The 18,772-nt window shown below is 36.7% G+C and overlaps 1 protein-coding gene across 3 annotated transcripts in view; it reads right to left on the reverse strand.

Annotated features, from left to right (window-relative positions):
- Positions 1 to 3,430: 3,430 nt before the first annotated feature.
- CD2AP (CD2 associated protein) overlaps positions 3,431 to 18,772 on the reverse strand; it is an 87,493-nt gene continuing 72,151 nt past the window's right edge. For all 3 annotated transcript variants that reach the window (XM_074820180.1, XM_074820181.1, XM_074820179.1), the window contains 6 exons: positions 16,153 to 16,295; positions 9,793 to 9,908; positions 8,866 to 8,949; positions 8,070 to 8,254; positions 6,896 to 6,959; positions 3,431 to 5,736 (listed from right to left, as the gene is read on the reverse strand). In XM_074820180.1, the coding sequence (XP_074676281.1) occupies positions 5,695 to 5,736; positions 6,896 to 6,959; positions 8,070 to 8,254; positions 8,866 to 8,949; positions 9,793 to 9,908; positions 16,153 to 16,295 (634 nt within the window). In that variant the 3' untranslated portion in view covers positions 3,431 to 5,694. The remainder of the gene's footprint in view (positions 5,737 to 6,895; positions 6,960 to 8,069; positions 8,255 to 8,865; positions 8,950 to 9,792; positions 9,909 to 16,152; positions 16,296 to 18,772) is intronic.

Raw genomic sequence — 18,772 nt, forward strand, 5'->3', positions numbered from 1 at the left:
TTAAAAGAATAAAAAAAGGTAAACTGATCATGTATTTAAAAAGTAATCCTTATGTTGGTTAATGTACCATACCCTTAAATTCAAAGCCCTCACTCTGTGACTTCTGCTGGTTAAAACTAAAGCGTTTTGTTATCCCAAGCACTTTCTTGCTCTTCATTTCTGGAGGATGCATTGCAAGGCAGCATGGCCATGCGTGGTCACAGCTACCAGAGGGATCAGCCCAAGCAGCAATAAGTGTGGGAACCCTTGTGGGAACCCACACCCCTATACTGGTGGAACTAAGGTCTCTGGCTAAAGGGTTCTCCATCACCTGAAGTCACAGCTTTCCCCTCTCCACTACTACAGAAGACATCTATAGTTAAGGTTTATGGGGAAAGATATCCTGCACAAAAATTACAAGCACATACCGTACAAAATAAAAATTTACACTGAGCTTGCCATGATTAGCTAGACAAATACATTTTCTCCGAACACTGCAAACTCTCACTGTGTGTATTTAACATTTTTAAAAATATTCATTCCATTGTTACAGAACTAATCTATTATTTTTAGGGCTTTAATGGCTACAAGGCTAGCTTAAAACTCAATAAACCACCATAATGTGATCGCTTGCCTTTGCTACCTAGCAATTTAAAAAGGCTGCAGCAGGAGACTTTAGAGTCTTCAATATGGTCATCCGAGGATAAAAATTAAAGCTCTTAATTATACAAAAGGGTATTAGTTGCATTTTTAAAGGGATCACACTTGGAAAATGTGAATTTAAATAATGCAAGTTCTGAGGAGAGTGATCTTCACAGCAACTTTATAAGAAAATTTCACGTTTTCTTAAAAGTGACAACACTGATTAGAGGCCAATTACAAAACTACAAGCAAAAAGATCAGAGGATAATTAAGATACATAATTTATTTCTACAGATATAAGAAGAATATAAAACTGAGGAAATAACTGCATAGTAAATACAGCCTAAGCAATTAAGTGTATTTTAAATTATGAATGAACCAAGTTCACAGATAATTTTCAAGCAGTTCTGAAAAAATGTTTTGTGATAGTACTCACCATTTTTATAAGCCTGAGTTCTACTGTAAGCAAAATTAACATAGCCAGAGATCCTCAAAATATCACAGGTGAGCGTCTAACCATTCATCTGCCGCCTTCGTGCCCCAGTCTCACTCTTATGGCTTTACCCCACATTGCTTGGGTGCTCTGACTCATTCAGAGTTTTCCCATGAAGAAATAACCTTGGGCATCAGCCTGCTTCTCTTCTTGTCCGACTGGATTAACACTGAGGAACCTGCAGATTACAATAGAGGTATTGCACTGCAAAATGACGAAACAAGTTACAAACACACCCACAAAACCGCCAGATTGCCACCTTGGCTAGGTGTCCACACAGATGAATCACGCCTGCGTGGTTTGTACCCTTCCTCCTGGTGGAGGAGGCATCTTCTGCTCTTCTGTATTTAACAGATCTAAACTTTAAAGACCAAAAATAATTAATGATCAAAATCTGGTCAGGTTAATGCATGACCCTTCATAAATCAAAGATGGCACTACTGACAGTATCTTGCACAGCTAAAAGGCTCAATAAGCAAGTAATACTTTGTTCTTTATGGGGTCCACCCATCCTAAGGGGTGAAAGTTGTCTGCTGAACCTTGTGCCACCTTCAGTGTTGGCTCTCTTCATATTGCCGGTAATTTACAGCAAGTAGTTTATCGTTAACGGAAGAGCAATTCCTAATGCTTTTTCTACTCACAGGGCTGCTTTGGAAGAACAGTGGTCACTAATTCTTTCCACAGTCCTGCAAGGTGTTTATCATGAGCTTATAGGGTTTCCTGAGCTAATGTCATTTTGTCTGCAACCACAACTTCAGTCAGTCCTCAGGCACAATGCGGGGTCCCCAGTTTTAGCCTAAAGGTAGGCATTATTTAGGGTTCTGTTTGGATATAGCCAGCCTTGCATCTCACAATGGTATCAAGTAGGAATTAAACCAAGCACAATTAGACACACCCAACACAACCCACTTGGGAAGGTTAGATGACTTGCACTTGACACAGTACCAGGTAGAGGTGAATTAAAAGGTGGCACCTTAGCAACCTTTAAGTCAGAAGGGCCAGAGATCAGACTCAAGATACGGACACCTGTTTTAAAAGGCAATTCTTCCCCTAGTCACCTGGAGTTGTGCTCCCTGAACATTTGCTACAATGACAAGACTGAATACCCCTTGATTCTCAAACACCTCCTCAGTCTAAGCACTAGTCCTCTGAAGGACACAAAGGCTGGCATACTTCAGTACTCAAGAGACACACACATGCTTACCCCAGAAGGAAGAGGTGTGAATTTGTGCTCCCACGGACTTAGAAAGATTTTCAGACCTTGACTTCCAACAGGCAAGGTGGGTACTCCAAACCCTGAACCCAGCAGCATCAGTCTCATGCTTTACGAGCTGGTTGAGGCTGTTTGCATTCTTCAAGCTGGGAGGTATGTGCCTAGGCACCCAAAAGGGAGTGGTTTGTCTTTTCAGCTCTTGCAAAATCCAATTACCCAAGATATATGACCAGCTGCTTTGACACTGCTCTGAGAAAGCAAACTGTCAGCAAATCAGGAACTTCAATAGCAGCCAAAAATAAGCCAGCTGTAAAAACCTGTTTTTACCATTTCCTTTGGAAAGAGTTAACAGCCTTCTGCTAATTTATGACTTCAATGAACACAAGGTATTTATTTAAAAGTTCAACAGATACTTTGCTACACAACTCAAAGTCAAACCTTGGAATACATTACAGGTTTTCATCAGAAACTTCATTCCCCTGAAGCAACATAAATGAAAAATGTTACTTCATTGTGATTGTTTAAATAAATTTTAAAAAAATGAAAGTAGACCTGTTTTTTTTTTTTAAACTGTACCTCGTATGCAAACAAAAGCTTTTTAGAGAATGTTATGAACGTTGAATAAAGACCTTGAAGTTTAAAAATGCCCTTCTCTTATTCTGTTCATTTGCCTTTTCCCTCATCCATACTCCTTTTAAAACATGCCACTCTCAGCCTTCAGTTCTTCACTATATTTAAGTGATTCAAACATGCATTTATCCATGTTACTGAGTGGCAACAGGGATCTTAAAAAAACCTCTGAAGATGCACAGTCGGTCAGTTCAATATAGACCAACAGAAAGAAAAAAAAAAATAGGGAAATAAAGAGATACTGAGAAGTTAAGATTCCCAGTTACACTTACAAAGAAAAACAGTAACCTTTCCAATGGTTTGGATCCTAAACCATACTGACAGTCAGGAACCAGAGCACCCCAGTGAGTAAATTAGTATCTCAAACCCTATATACACAATAATACACTTTGTTCCCACCCCCTGAATTTGTCTTGCAAAAACTTTAGTGGCATTAGAAACATTCCTGAACAGAATTGAATAGACATTTCAACAGGTTTTTAAACTTACTTTATTTGCTGCATTTGGATAGCATGCATCATTTTACAGCACCGGTAAACAGGTCAGTGGAGCATACTGCTTTTAGGAACTTGTACTGTGGAATGTCTTCAAAACCAGCACCCTCTCCCCCTCCACTCTAGTACACAACACTAGCTGAAGACAAGACAGACGTATATCAGGGCAACTTCCTTATGGCTAAAAATACTCATAGCAGCGACTTTTAAAGGAGGGTTTTATTAAATCAAGTCATTGCACTTGGGTCATTTATTGCTATAGCGAACAAAGGCCATTAAATAACAAATATCTTTCATTTGTGGTTCTAACTGATTGTCTTGTTCTGTTCGTCTGCTACAAGCTTACACACAGACACAATTTCTGTGGAGCAATCCATTCCAAGATTTATTTCATGCTCTAATCACAATGAAGAGCTTGTATCACAAAAGTTGCCATTCCATTAGGCTCAATTCTTGCTTTTCATCACCTGACTTCGAGGTATGACTTTTAAGTAAGAATTTAGCATCTGACGAGAAGCATTACTACTACACATTATTCTTTTATATAAAGATCTGGCTCAAGTCTTCATTTGTGATGCATCTAGGCAATTAAAAGTTAAAAGCATTAATATTGAATCAGCTTATTAGCAATGTGACTAGCAAATATTACCCAATACCTGCATAGTATATTAATCGAATTTTATCAACCATTTAAATCAGCAACTGACAAACATCCTCCAATTGACTTTTTGATGGTTGTATTTTATGATGCATCAACTGTGGAAAAAGTATACTCTCAAGAAGTAACACTCATGTCACTTACTCAAGTATACTAAATAATTACTGTATTTATGACTATTCCCATGAACAGGAACTTAATTACTTCTCTTACTGGTGAAAATGCCAAACTATGTGGCATGTTTTTATCATTCAAATTCTAGTACACCAAAAGGAGAGAAGGTGATTACTAACAGACATAATGCATTTGACTGGCTTTCTAAAGCTGTACATTTTTTAATTCTTTAATCAAATGAACACAGCAATGAATATCATTGTCTCCCATCACTTTGTATATTATTTATATATTATTCTGGTGCACTGTGTTGGGCTTAGGGGTTAAAGATAACGGCAACCCACAAGATTTCAACTGTTTTTCCATAAAACATTAAAGACACCTTCTTGGACACCAGCACAATGCTGTTAAAGCAATTGTTCCAATCACACGTTAAAATACAAAGATGTAATTAAACTTAGAGGTACACAATATACTGAGAAAGTTTATGGCATAAATATATAAATATTGAGACCTTTTGAGAATATCAAAGTTCCAAAGGGATTTATTTGACTATTGTAAAAACAGATCAAGACGCATACTTAACCACTAGGAAGACTGATGACTTCAGTTTAGGTACACAGAAGCAGAGACATTGTGACTTAAGGTTTACTTTTTCATGCTGTATGCTGTAATATTTTAGGCACAACAGGTTAAGACTGGATTCTAGCCTTGTTTCTGTACTTCTTGCATTTTGTGGTTTTAAAAGTTAATTGTCATAACTTCATAATTCAGTCCTAAATCCCTTTTTAATCCAATAGTGCAAGTGACAAAACATCCTGCTAAACTACTCAGATTAGATCATTCTTTCTTACTACAATGCATAGGAGTTTCACCTGCTTCATTGCATTAACAAATTCCCATCTCATTGCTCAACTTATAAACAGCATATTATTAATATTCTCACTGCAGACAGGCACAACAGCATAACCCTGGGTAAGACTGCCAAAAATTATACAAATACCATATATTCCATTTTGCGTGTAGGGGAAAAGTAGTGACTACAATTACAATACAGTTATTCCAACCCTCCCAATAGACTATTTTACAGATTAGTTGTAAAGATAGATCACCCTATTTATAGTATAGATCTCTTTAAAAATTAAGCTACAGGTATTCAATAAAAATCTATTAAGAACTCCCTCTCCTTTCTATACAGATTCAGTAGTATTTTCAAGCAAACCAAAAAATAAGGTCTGCAATTCCAGCACAGTAAGAAATAAGGCCTCTTTTACATTGGCAAAAAAATTACACCATTATTCTTTTTTGTTTTCTTATCTCTTTGAATAAAAGACTATATTCCTTTTTTTACTATATTTTTTCTTTAAGACTGTAGAACACCAGCATCCATTATTATGAAATAAGAGTCAGTTCTCCTTGTGTTCAGCTTTGAATTCCTGATGAGTTAAAAAGATTTGAGTCCATAGCTGTCTCATGTAGACATCACTGCTTTCTTCAATTTTTCTATTTCAAGCTGGAAAATGGATATTTTGAAAAGAAAGAGAGTCAGTATTAAAGTAGCAATCATCTAAAGTCTTCAGAGCTTTCACCAAAACTATAACCTTTATATTTCAAAGACACTTAAGTAAGTAAAATCGTAACATTTGACAGCTCAATATTTACAGCCGACTTTATACTACTGTATTGCTAAACAAACAAGTATCTAAAATCATTGAAAATTTGCCTATAGTTCTGGAACATCTTATTGGATAAACTCGCTCTCAATAAAGCAGTCTAAGCTGGGTTGTGGAATCACTTGACATGTCCCCACATAATGCTGCATTGTCACCTCAGACTATCTTCCTAAAGTAGCCTTCATGCAAAATACCACACCATGATTAATTTGTATTTATTCAAATGGATTTAGAGGATACATGGAAGTTATGTCCTCGTCATCCCCAGTGTATATTTAAGGCAACTACATTAATTGCTTTAGAGCTGCATTAAAGAGAGGACTCACCAGAAGTTCTTAAGTTTCAAAAGTAGCTTTCTATTCAGTAGGTAGTACTATTTCACAAATAAAATGCCCTTTTGTACCAGACTCAGATAATTTTCTACAATGAGCTCATCCTGTCAATCGCTTGATGGCATCATATTGTAATGCAGGTAGCCTTCTTCATCAATAAATTGAAAGGAGTGGCGTTCATTCATAAGGAAATTTTTAAGATGCATTCTGTTCTTGTAGCAAATTATCCACTTAATATTTAAACAATTCATCAAAAATTTAGGAAAGTTTACTTTTGCCCTGTTTTTCTTTTGATTACGTAATTTGCCCTTCAATCTTACAAAAGCAAAGTGTTAATCTTCTCTCTTGGAACATGTCCAGCTGGACATATCTCTAGCAAAGAGAATCCAGCAACACTAAACCAAACTCACATCCCAACACCTATACATATTGTTAAAAATATTTTTCCAAATGAAGAAAGCTGAACTAATATGAACTGTGAATCTTTATATATATATATATGCCAAGTGCCTCAGGAGGCATTCATTCAATCACACACTAACACAGCAATAAAATTAAAAAAAAGTTGAGCAGGTTCATTAAAACTTCCCTGTGGCATCAAAATTCCAGAACACTGCCTACATAATTGTAAACTTCCCCCCCCCCCCCGTCGAATTGTTAACATTACCTCCAGATTACTTCGCAACAGCTTCTCTTCTTCCAAATCCTTCTTGAGTTTTTCCAGTTCTCTCCTAATAGCAGTTAAGATATCAGAAATACAAGTTAGAGGCGGGGGGGAATTCACATTACTGAGAACAGGAAGCACAGGCCTTGTTTAAATTTTACAAAAGGATTTCACATAACAACTGTCTGACACTACATCTTATAAATAAAACTTACGTGTAAGTACATCCCCACTAGTGAACTGCTACTCAGATCTGCTGGACCACAAGTTTCTACCAACTCTCAACACTTCTTACCTATCACTATGCACCTATCCTTAACTTATAATCACATTTTTAAGTAGTCTGCTTAGAAATTTGTATGGTTATTTTATTATTGAAGAGTTGAATTTAAGCTAAATAACCTGGCAACTTCTACATAGAGAACGGAAGCTGTTTAGAATAGAAAGTTCCCAAAACATGTTTTATTATGCTCAGGCAAGAAAGTGCTAGGAATTATCAAGTTGCTGAAGAACTAGTTCATTAATCTCCAGAACTCATAATTCACTAGTTTGCTTTGGAGACCAACTGATCCTCTCAAGAGGTCACTCTCAAAGCCGGTTTGGTTAGCACTAGTAATCATCTAAATAGTACTAAAATGAATGTGCTGTAAAACTAAAACCAGAAAAGGTAAATTTCCCACAGATTGGTCTTTATAATCTTTACTCCAACATCAATTTTTCTTCTACATCATCCTCCAAACACAACCCTACCCACATGCACAGAGATGATGGGGCTATCATGATCACCCATTTGAAAAGCTCAGTAATATCTTTCCCTACTACCAGTCATGTCAATATTGCAGTTGTGTGCAGTGTTACACATGGCCAGCACATGTATTTATATTAAATATCACAGAAGTTATCTACTTTTCCTTATAGTGAAAGTGCTAACTGTGTAAGAAATATTTTCAAAAAGCTGTAATGAATGCAAAAGTGCAAAGTAGGAAGGAAGAAATATGTACAAGTTCAAAAAATACTCTGACATCAAATCTGTATGTATTTAAGACATGTAGTTAGATTAGCTTCTAAAGAAATAACTTCTGAATTAATATAGAATAGCTTTTTAAGAAGTCTGGCATTAAAAACATTTGGAAGATGCCTATATATCCCTTTGCAGATTGATAAGGAAAATATTTACCCATGTTCTTTCTTCAGTGCATCTACTAAACCCATCAAATCATTAATCTGAGTCCTGAGCTCTTCCACAGAAATTTTTTCATCATCTGTTTCTCCTTTAAATTGGATGTCTCCAGGAAAAAAGTTGAGTATAACAGAACTTGGTCTCTGAGATGAAGATGGAATTGGTGGACTGAATGCAGATGGCTGAAAATATAAACCAGTAGAAAGCTAAGAAATGAAGTCTTTATGAACTGGCCACTTACAGCATACAGTTTGTACTGGTATGGGAGCTACATGTGCACAAGTTTCCTTAATTTTCTACCCAAAAGGTAAGAAACAACGTCCAGTTCAAAGGGACTACCGTAGTATATGAGACAGTTATTTTATACAGTTCTTTATTAAGCACTTCCCTGAAGTTCCTGTAGTCATCAAAAAAAGTAGTTACACTGCAGTTCTCCATAATTTAAAAAACCTGTGATTTAATGGAGCCCATTGGCTCATTATACACAATCTTTTGTGCACCTTTCTGATCTGCTCAGTTGTTCTGTCTGTTGGGATACTAAAGACTACGCAGACATGAAGCTTATTTGGGAAATACCACCATAGTTTCATGCTACCTGATACAATAGTTCTCATCATAACTGATGCACTTTATACTAAAGTATAAATGGACTTTATGTTAAATGACATGGCTCACTTGCATTTAAATACAATCATTTACATTTAGATGGTTGAATCAATCTAAACTGGAAATATGAGCAAGATGAACAGAATACCTAGCTGCCTGGTACTTCTCTAGCTCCTTGGCACCATACCTTTTTTGTTTCAACTGGCTTTGGTTTGGCACTTTCTTCTTTCTGCACCTTCAAAATTTTTTCTGGACTCACATTTTGACTTGCCTGGTAATCCATTCATAAGAAGTGAAAAGGTTTTCACAATTTAGAAAAAAAAAATAAAATAAATTAGAAGAAGAACTGTCATATGTTTCTAAAGATGCAATAGTAAGAAGAAAAAAAACCCCTAACTTAGATTACTCAACTACCAGTTTTCTTCCCCTGCCGGTTAGAGCTTTCCTTCCCTGCAATACTCATTCAGCTGATTTACATCAAACTCGGGAAGCCTGGGCAGGATTTTCAAGCATCTCTGCAGTACTTAATTCTTAGATGCTTTTGGGAGCCTGTAGGTGCTTCCATAAACCACAAACATTAATAGGCATAAACTGTAGATGGTAACTGGCATGACTGAACTATACCACATCCAATGACATAAATTCATGTCAAGGACTCTGCACCACCTGGTTCTCATGGTCTGACCACCTCACATCTTAGCACATGAGATCACAAGTCCTGCGCTACAGCAACATTAAATTACAGATTTGCTGTGGCCAAAGACTAGATATTGTTAGGCTCATAAGGCACTAAAGACACTTTCAGAGTTGTGTGTATGCACAACATCTATTTCATCATCAGCGAAGCTAAAAGACCTGAGTACATACTGCAGCAATACCCCACAGAACAGGAAGACTCCTTCAGCTGCAATACAATCACGCTGTTTCTCTTACATACACTTCCCTCCTGGGAATGGATGTTTCTGTAGACAAAGTCTATAGGAACTGAACCTCTGCGGTATTTTGCATTTCTCTCTCAGGTAAATGGTACGTAAGATTGTTTCCCACTGTAATCCTGTTTCCTTGGAAGTTATTTCTTAGTTCACTACTAGGAAAACACATCCAATATACTCACAGGACTACTGCTATTGAAACGTGAAGGCAGCCTCCTACCAGGCATCTTGGGTCGGTTTGCAGTAGGGTGTGATAGATTATCTGAGGTAGCTATTACATCATCAAAGCTTAACAGATCTAGAAAAAGATGAAAACAGAGACCATCATCAAGCCCAGAAGGTTTTGCTCTGTTCTTTTTTATCACTTCTTTCCTTACAGAAAAAATTATCAGAATTCTTACTGTTTCAAAGATTTTCAGCATATACAACACGAGCCATAGGAAATAACTACATGACTTTGATATATCTGGGAAACCACATTTTCCCCCTTGAAAAAAATAGATGAATTCAACTAGCATTTAAATTCAAGTTCTCAACAGAAGTAGTGCTACAGTAACATGAAACAGTCCTAACAAGTATCTGCAGAAAAACATATTTATGATTGTTTTTCTAAGGGATGCCATATTGAACTATTGAAGAGAGCATATTTTCTTGTTGGTTAAACTTGCATGAAAATTCAAGTTTAGTGACTAAGACAAAAATAAAAGCAACATGATAAAGTACATGTCCACATGTTGGTGAAAGTTAACAAAACATTAACTGCAGATATTTCTGTGCAGGGTAGTTTTTTCATATGTAGCACTTCATCTAAAGAAAATACACAACTTCATAAAGCCTGTAATAAAACATTTCACACTTTAGTAAATCATATAGATGTCTCTGCTCATTTTTGTCTTTATGCTCACAGCTCTAAGTAAACTGTCTTAGATCAGTAGGAATTCTTTATGGGAAGAGGCAACCTTAGGAAAAAAAACTATTAATAGGAAGAACAGAACACATCTAATCAATAACATAAGTACTTCACCTAGTTAAAAACTGAACTTCTTAACCATTTCTCCACAAAATGATAATACTTACCTATCAACAGGTGTGTAATGAGATAGGTTTTTTTATTTAAGCATCAACATAAGATTATGGATATTATATATCATTTTACAACACAAATTCATTGGACTTATTCTAGAGACTCTAAATGTTTAACTAGAATGCGACACATCATTTACTATAGGCACCAAAAATAACATTCAAGGTTTTGGGTCTTGGGTTTTTTTTCCAGTGACTTCTGATTTTTACATGACATTACGATTTCTCAAACAGCAGCTATGATTCTTCTTTCCCTATTTTCTCATTAATTTTGAAGCTATGGCAAGAGATAAGAAAAAAACCCCTAAGAACACTGAGCCAGACCATTCATACCGCTTTGGTGTTTGGATGACTTAAAATCATCTGATTAATCCAAACTTTACTCATGCACTGTCAAAGTTAATTTGTACCTGTAGGAACTAAGTTTTCCACTGAATGCGTTAACTGATTTTTAATGTCTTCTACTCTGCATTACTATCCTTGAAGTTCTTAAAAATATTCACATCTTTCAGACATCCCTGAATGTAACTACTTTATCATCTGTTGCCTTGTTGAAATGCAAGCATTTATAGCACTGTTACCAATCAGTTTTGCTGCTTTTTAATTTTATTAAAGAGAATGTGAAGACGTTCTTTTGAAAACATGTAATCATAGTTGCAATTAAAAAAACGCAGGGAAGAAAAACAAAGGAAGAAACAGAAGAGTGATGAATGGCAAGCAGCTGATGGAAATAAGGATGAGGAAGAAATAAATAACTATGAAGGTATTTCTATTGTAGTCTGTGCCAATAAAATATTTAACTTATTAGAAGTCAAGCAACAGTGACCAAGGGGTATATATTCATGTTCTTTACTCAATTGTCAGTAATCCCAGAGTACTAACCCATGCCAATATGTAAATCAGGGTTTATGTTAGTTAGGTATTATTAGAAAGGTAACAAAAAGGCAGGGAAAAAATATATATATATATATGCCTTTTCCCCACCTCAGTAATTTTTGCCTTTAAACAATCCTCCTTTTGTCATTCTGCAGAAGTGACAAATCATTTGGAAGTAAATTTAAATAAGAACTGTAAACTGAGTTGCTATTATGATTGTAATGCCAGCCCTCTCTCCATGAACAAAGTAAACATCAGGCATATTAAGAATATTAAGAACATATTAAGAATAATGTGTACTTCTGAAAAAACCACAGTATTTGACAAGGGTTGAAGATGAAGACTGCTACAGTTTTGAATTGTATATAATTTAAATATAGATGGTGGGATGACACTAAAGCCAAGAGGTTTTTTTCCTGTTTGTATGAGCTTCTAAAGAAATGGCTACACCTGAGACAGCTGCTCAGCATTAAATTATTACCAACACATTAAAGTCAGAGGGAATTCTGACTGTACTTGCATTTTCCTATTTACCTTTCCATGTTGTTGCTTTAGTATGGGGAAGAAATAAAAACACAGGCTGGTGGGGATTAGGGTTTGTGGGTTTGGTGGTGGTGGTTTTGTTTGTTTGTTTTATTGTGGGTTTAGGGGTTTATTTGTTTGTTTTTCTTTTTAAACAGAAATCTTAGTTATTTTAGGAGAAAGCTTGGACCTACTGAAACCAGTAGAGATACTGATGAAATCCACTGGAAGTTCACAAGTTACACACCCATTTCAATCAATAAGGTGATTTATTAATTTTCTTACAGACAGCCTGTGAGTAATTGTTAAAGGAAATTCCATCATAGTGCCAAAAGAACAATACCATGTATCTGGGGATAATTTGAGTCAAAAAATTATTTTAAGGCTGAGCGATATTCACCTTTCTTTCTAGAAAGATGAGCTAAGCTTAAACAGTTACTTAGGACAGACTATTAGAAACGTCTCTTCTGCGAGCTTAGCATGGATCCGTAACAGAACTGCTAGGAGCTTTAACAGATACAACTAGGTGATAGGTTTTGTTATGATTTGTGAACACTTCAAGTGTATTCATAGCAGTTTGTCTTAAAAAAGCCTTCACAAAAACAAGCAAAGCTGAAGGGGTGTCTAAAGAAATATGCTTCCAATCTCTCATGTGGCTGGGGCTTAAAAACCCATAATAAAAGTGAAACACATGCAGTATTTTAGAAGACAAGACCTCACATTAATCTGCAGAGTAAGAGAAAGTGGCAGTCCTTTTTCCTATTACTCATCTTGCTGAGATAGCACCCCAACAATTTAGAGGGCAGATATAAGCCTTAGAATATCTACATCTGCGGTTGAGCAATAGTAAGGTATTTTCTACAATTAAGCACATGCCTAATATGTAAGTTTCAAAAATGCTCTCTTACAGGATGATACTAAGTAGCCAACATCAGTGGATTCAGTGCCTAAAGGCTTCATAATTGCATAATTTGTGTATACAGAAAGATAAAGCCATTCAACCTACATACAACAGAAGTGCTACAACTACTGAACACATTTCACTATAAGCACTAGGTTTGGCTTATCAATAGCTGGACTGTAAAGTTTTTGTTATTTTTTTTTTTTTTTTAAAATTCTCACAAGTTCCTAATTGAAAAGTATACTTAAACTTCTTTAACAGCTAAGGAAAACAGGCATTCAAACAAACAAACAAAAAAAAAGGCATTTTGAATTGAAACTCAAAAATTTTAGTATCAATAACTGAAAATTACGCTTATGACGTTAAGAAAAAGCTACGTGTATGGCATAAAGCATTTGGATTTCCTTATAGATTGTTATCTTACCAAAATGGAGAAGGGTAGGGTAATTTCCTGACACGTAAGAAGGGAAACATGGCAAACAGGATAGGAAACAAAATCTGGAAAGAAAAGTCAAGGAGAGGAATGTCTAGAAAAAGATTCTGAACAAAAAAATTATTTTACAAAGCAGAAAAAAGAAACATTTGTAGAAGAAACAGAATTGCTTCACATGTTCAGCATGCTAGAATTACAGCTTTAAAGTACTGTAAAAGACTAATTGAACAGAGAAACATTTATGCAATTTTTCAAATAAAGCTTCGAGAAGAGGTATTTCAACATGATCAATGTTTCTGAATGTTTTTGAGTATTTGTCCTTATCTGATGGCTAGGGGCCTAATTTTGGTATGGAGTAGTTTTTTTCCCCTATAGATACAGATTTACAGCTTCTCCTTGGGCTAAATTGAAAGTAGCTCAACCTACACCACACTTAATGGTCAAACTAAGTTGCAAAAAAGTAAGTTCCATACTTAATGAAATTGGTTTTCTAAGAATTCATTCACTTCAGGATCTCAATCTAAAGAAGAAAAAAGAGACTCTGCTAATGCATTTGTGAACCCCAGCCATACATTTTCCCCCACATTTTAGTATCTATTCTAGTTCTTGTAAGATTAAACATTCTTGAACTTTATATAAGGACCCAACATCTTTGGAGCTTTATACAGCCTTAGCTGCTGCACAGAGTATTACGTCTTTAGTAGTAGAATGCACACAGTAACATAAAGCATAAGATTCATTACATTTTACTGGCAGGGGTTTGGACTAGTCTCTTTTTCACAATAGTAGCAAAACTACAAGTGACTTATGTGAAGCTGCCCTTGTTTAAAACAATCTGCATAACAGAGGACTTTTGAAACTTTATTCTTAAATAGCAGCTCCTTGACACTGGTCAGTGCTGCAACCCCACAGACTGCCTCAGCCTCCTTCGCTTGCTCAGCACCAAACAAGGACCATGAAGCAGATGTCACCCACTTGCTTGTTATGCAACCCCTGTCCCCTGCCCCATCTCAGGTACTAAAATCTTGAATATCTCTATGAGCCTGTACAATCTTATGTTAGCAAATCAGAATCCATATATTTTTATTTTTTTACTAAATCGGTATAAATTTTGGGGATTTTATATATATGAATACCTAATATCACAGCTACTATGTTGCTGCTCTGGTTATTAAAGATGCCAAGATAACTGCACCTAAAGAGAAAAAAAAAAAAAAAAAGACATTCCACTCCAGGGGAGTTTTTTCCTGGGGAAAACAATACTATGCTATACAGTAACACATCTAGCACAATTCTAGAGATAAACATCTGAGTAGTAGGACAAGGCTTACATTTTTAAGGCTAGGTTGTGCATCACTCTCATCTCTCAGCTTGCTTTGGCCTGAAAGTGTTTCTTCCATACCCTCACTCAAACTCATCTTTAAATAGAGGCAATAGTTAAACTGCCAATTCAAAACCTTTAATGCAAGACATATCACAGAATATGCACAGATTTTACTGGGGAATAAAAAGAAAACTTATAAATACTTTAGGGTAACACTGATAATATCTGTAATATTTCAGGATATTTTAATACCTGCTGAAGTCCAACTTTTTGTGGCTCAGGAAAATGTAACTTCTGTATTAAAACATATAGGAACCAACCCTTCTTCATACAAAGCACTTAAGCTTAGAAGCACATTTTAAAATGTTTAATGGAAAAGTCAGAAGTACCCTTTTCTATTCATAAACTGTCTCAGTTCTTTAATGCATTATTTTTATCTCCCAGATGAATTTATTACACTTTAGGACAAACTATTCTACAAGCTGAATATCATAATTGGCCTAAAAAAATAAATCAAAGTCATACTATTTCAAAATGTATAATAACTAAACCTTTTCTGAGAGGAAAGGCTGCATTTGAGATACATAAATCAAAACTGCAGGTACAACTCACTAAAGCTTTTTCTGGAGTGGTTAATCATACAATAAAAATAATTTAGAATTTAAAAAAAAATGCCTGCAGCGGATGATCTCTGCCCAAGAGGCACAGAGAGGACTGAAATCACTTGTGCTGTCAAGTAAAAGACAAAAGGTAACTAAATAATAGCTCACAGAGCCTGATCATCAATGTGTGTGCTTTAACCAGTATCAAGGGTTTCACTGGACAAATTCAGATTTAAAGAGATGCCAGGTTTGGCTCAAGGTCCATTAAGCAAAGCCATAAGCACGGACTTCAAATGTACAATGCTCCAAGCTGGCCCAAATTTAAGGAATGATAAAGTCATAATCTAGAATAGCTATGAACTTAATCACAGAATGCTGAAGGTAATGGCATTACTAAAAATATGCAAGTTAGCTAGAAAAGCAAAAGGTCTCTGAAATACAAGAGCAGAACAAACAGAACCAGTCAGTAAGGAAAACAATTTCATAAAAACGCAAGATAAGAGTGGCAGCAAAACCCCATGCTTTCAAATTAAAACAACAAACCATTACCTACGTTTCTCCCTTCCTGTCATCTCTTACATCCCAGAGCTCATCAACTACCTCCAAACAGCCCTCTGACAACTGCCCATCACTTGTTGACTCTTACCTTCAGCTACCTACAGCAGTTCTAAAAAATATACTTTCTACTGAACGGCCATAATTGCACTCTGCAGCATTTTGAGTAAATTACTTAAAAAGCTAACCTTGTAAAATACTACAGTCCAAACAAAGACCCAAAAGAACGTTTTATTCTTTTCTTACCTGATTCTTTAGAGCTCTTTACCACAAGTGAATCTACCTCTACTGATTTTGGTCTAAGTGGGAATGGTTCAGAGTCTAACTTTGGTTTTGTTACTGGCTCAACTTCAGATTTCGGTCGAAGAGAAACAACTTCTCCATTAGATCTGTAGCAAGATGACAAACGACAAGACGTAACTAGTCAAGAGATTAAATAGTTTACAAATGAAACATATCAAGGATTAGATGTAAACTGAAACATTTCAGTAGGTTTTATAATTCTCTAAAGCCTCGCTTAAAATCAAGTCTTTCAGAAAGCAATTCTAGTCCTATAAAAGTCAATTCTTTTGTTCTAGCTCTTGCAGAATTGTCAAACACGTACAATTCCCTTGTAAAAACAATCCCAAACTTTTACTCCAGGGCACATTTTGGCACTTAAATCCAAAATATTACACTTCAGTGCAACAGAAAACAAGAGAGCTGAATAGCACCTTCAGTGATATCTCTTGAAATATTCAGAAACATACTCAGACTCCTTGACATCAAAATCTTCCTGTAAAGAAAAAAGCTGCCAAGATGAAGTTATTTCTTTCTGGATATAAAGTACCTTCTATATATGGCTTTTATTCTACCATGCATTCTTTGCATGTCTGGTCACATCACCCCGGGGGGGGGGGGGGGGGGCGCGGAAAACACACACCAAAACAAACACACAAAAAACCACACTCCCCCAAAAAAATGAACAGATGACATTTTCCTATAAATTTATTGCCATCATTTAAGCTACAGCATAGAAATAGATTCATAAAATCATTTAGGTTGGGAAAGACCTTTAAGATCATTGAGTCCAACCTAACATTGCCAATTCCACCACTAAACCATGTCCCTAAGATGTACATCTTTTAAATACCTCCAGGGATGGTGACTCAACCACTTACCCAGACAGCCTGTTCCAATGCTTGACAACACTTTCAGTGAAGAATTTTTCTCAATATTCAATCTAAACCTCCCCTGGAACAACTTGAGGACACTCACTCTTGTCCTATTGTTTGTTACTTGGGAGAAGAGACAGAACCCACGTTGCTACAACCTCCCTTCAGGTAGTTGTAGAGAGCAGTAAGGTCTTCCCTGAGCCTCCTTTTCTCCAGGTTAAACAACCCCAGCTCCCTCAGCCACTCCTCATAAGACTTGTGCTCTAGACCCTGCACCAGCTTCATTGCTCTTTGGACACACTCCAGCACCTCAATGTCTTTCTTGTAGTGAGGGGCCCAAAACTGAACACAGTATTCAAGGTCTGGCCTCACCAGTGCCAAGTACAGGGGGACAATCTCTTCCCTACTCCTGTTGGCCACACTATTTCTGATACAAGCCAGGATGCTATCAGCCTTCCTGGCCACCTGGGCACACTGCTGGCTCATGTTCAGCCGGCTGTTGACCAACACCCCCAGGTCCTTTTCCACCAGGCAGCCTTCCATTCACTCTTCCCCAAGCCTGTAGCAGTTACATGGGGTTGTTGTGACCCAAGTGCAGGACCCAGCACTGAGCTTTGTTCAGCCTCATACAATTGTCCTCGGCCCAGCGATCCAGCCTGTCCACATCCACTGTAAAGCCTCCCTACCCTCAAGCAGCTCAATACTCCCGCCCAACTTGGTGCCATCTGCAAACTTATTGATCTGCAAACTTACTTGATGCCCTCAAAGATATTAAACAGAACTAGCTCTAATACTGGGGAACACCACTTGTGACTGGTCACTAACTGTCAGCCATCCAGTCACTTTTTTACTCAGTGAAGAGTGCAGCCATCTAAGCCATGAGCAGCCAGCTTCTCCAAGAGAATGCTGTGGGAAATGGTGTCAAAGGCTTCTACCTGGACTCTAGTAAAGCCTTTGACATCCACAGCCTCTCCCTCATCCAATAAGCAGGTCACCTTGTGATAGAAGGTGATTAGGTTAGTCAAGCAGGACCTGCCTTTCATAAACCCATGCTGACTGGGCCTGATCACCTGACTGTCCTGTATGTGCCATATATAAAGTGCATAAATGCACCAGTTGTCAACTTCAATGTGTTCCTGTTATTAACTCACCTCCCAAATCCTTTATTTGGAAGTTTTATTGCAGTAGAAAGAGATAGCAGCCTTATCTTCCTAGAACAATGTTTAAATATGTTTAAATATCTGAAAGTTTAATACCCCTAAGATTTAAAGTTTTCAATTATTAAAGGACCACAGTTTACTACAGACCTCTACTTAACTGCACATGTGTATCCCTTTATAGCCATAATTATTTTCTAAAACTGAGGAGAACATAACTTGTGGTATGAAAACAAAAATCTTTACTTGGGAAACTCTCCAAAATACCAAGTGATATAACACAATTACATGCTGAAAACATAAACAGAAGTAATGTGACAATGGTCTAACTTCAGACAGGCATCCAGTGTTCCCAGGGCTGTGCAGGGTGGAATCAGAGGCAGGTGACCCATGTTGAACTCAACCATCCAAATTGTGTGCCCTACACACACTCCCTTTCCCCACTGCCCTCCTCCTCACTGCCTTTAGATATTCTTCCTTTTGGTTCAGCTATACAGGACCTGCTGTAAAAAAAGATAAACCTTGACAAATGCTTGCTGCCACTACGTATCTTTG

Source organism: Strix aluco, chromosome 3, assembly GCF_031877795.1.
Source record: "Strix aluco isolate bStrAlu1 chromosome 3, bStrAlu1.hap1, whole genome shotgun sequence".
In the NCBI taxonomy this organism is placed as follows: Eukaryota; Metazoa; Chordata; class Aves; order Strigiformes; family Strigidae; genus Strix; species Strix aluco.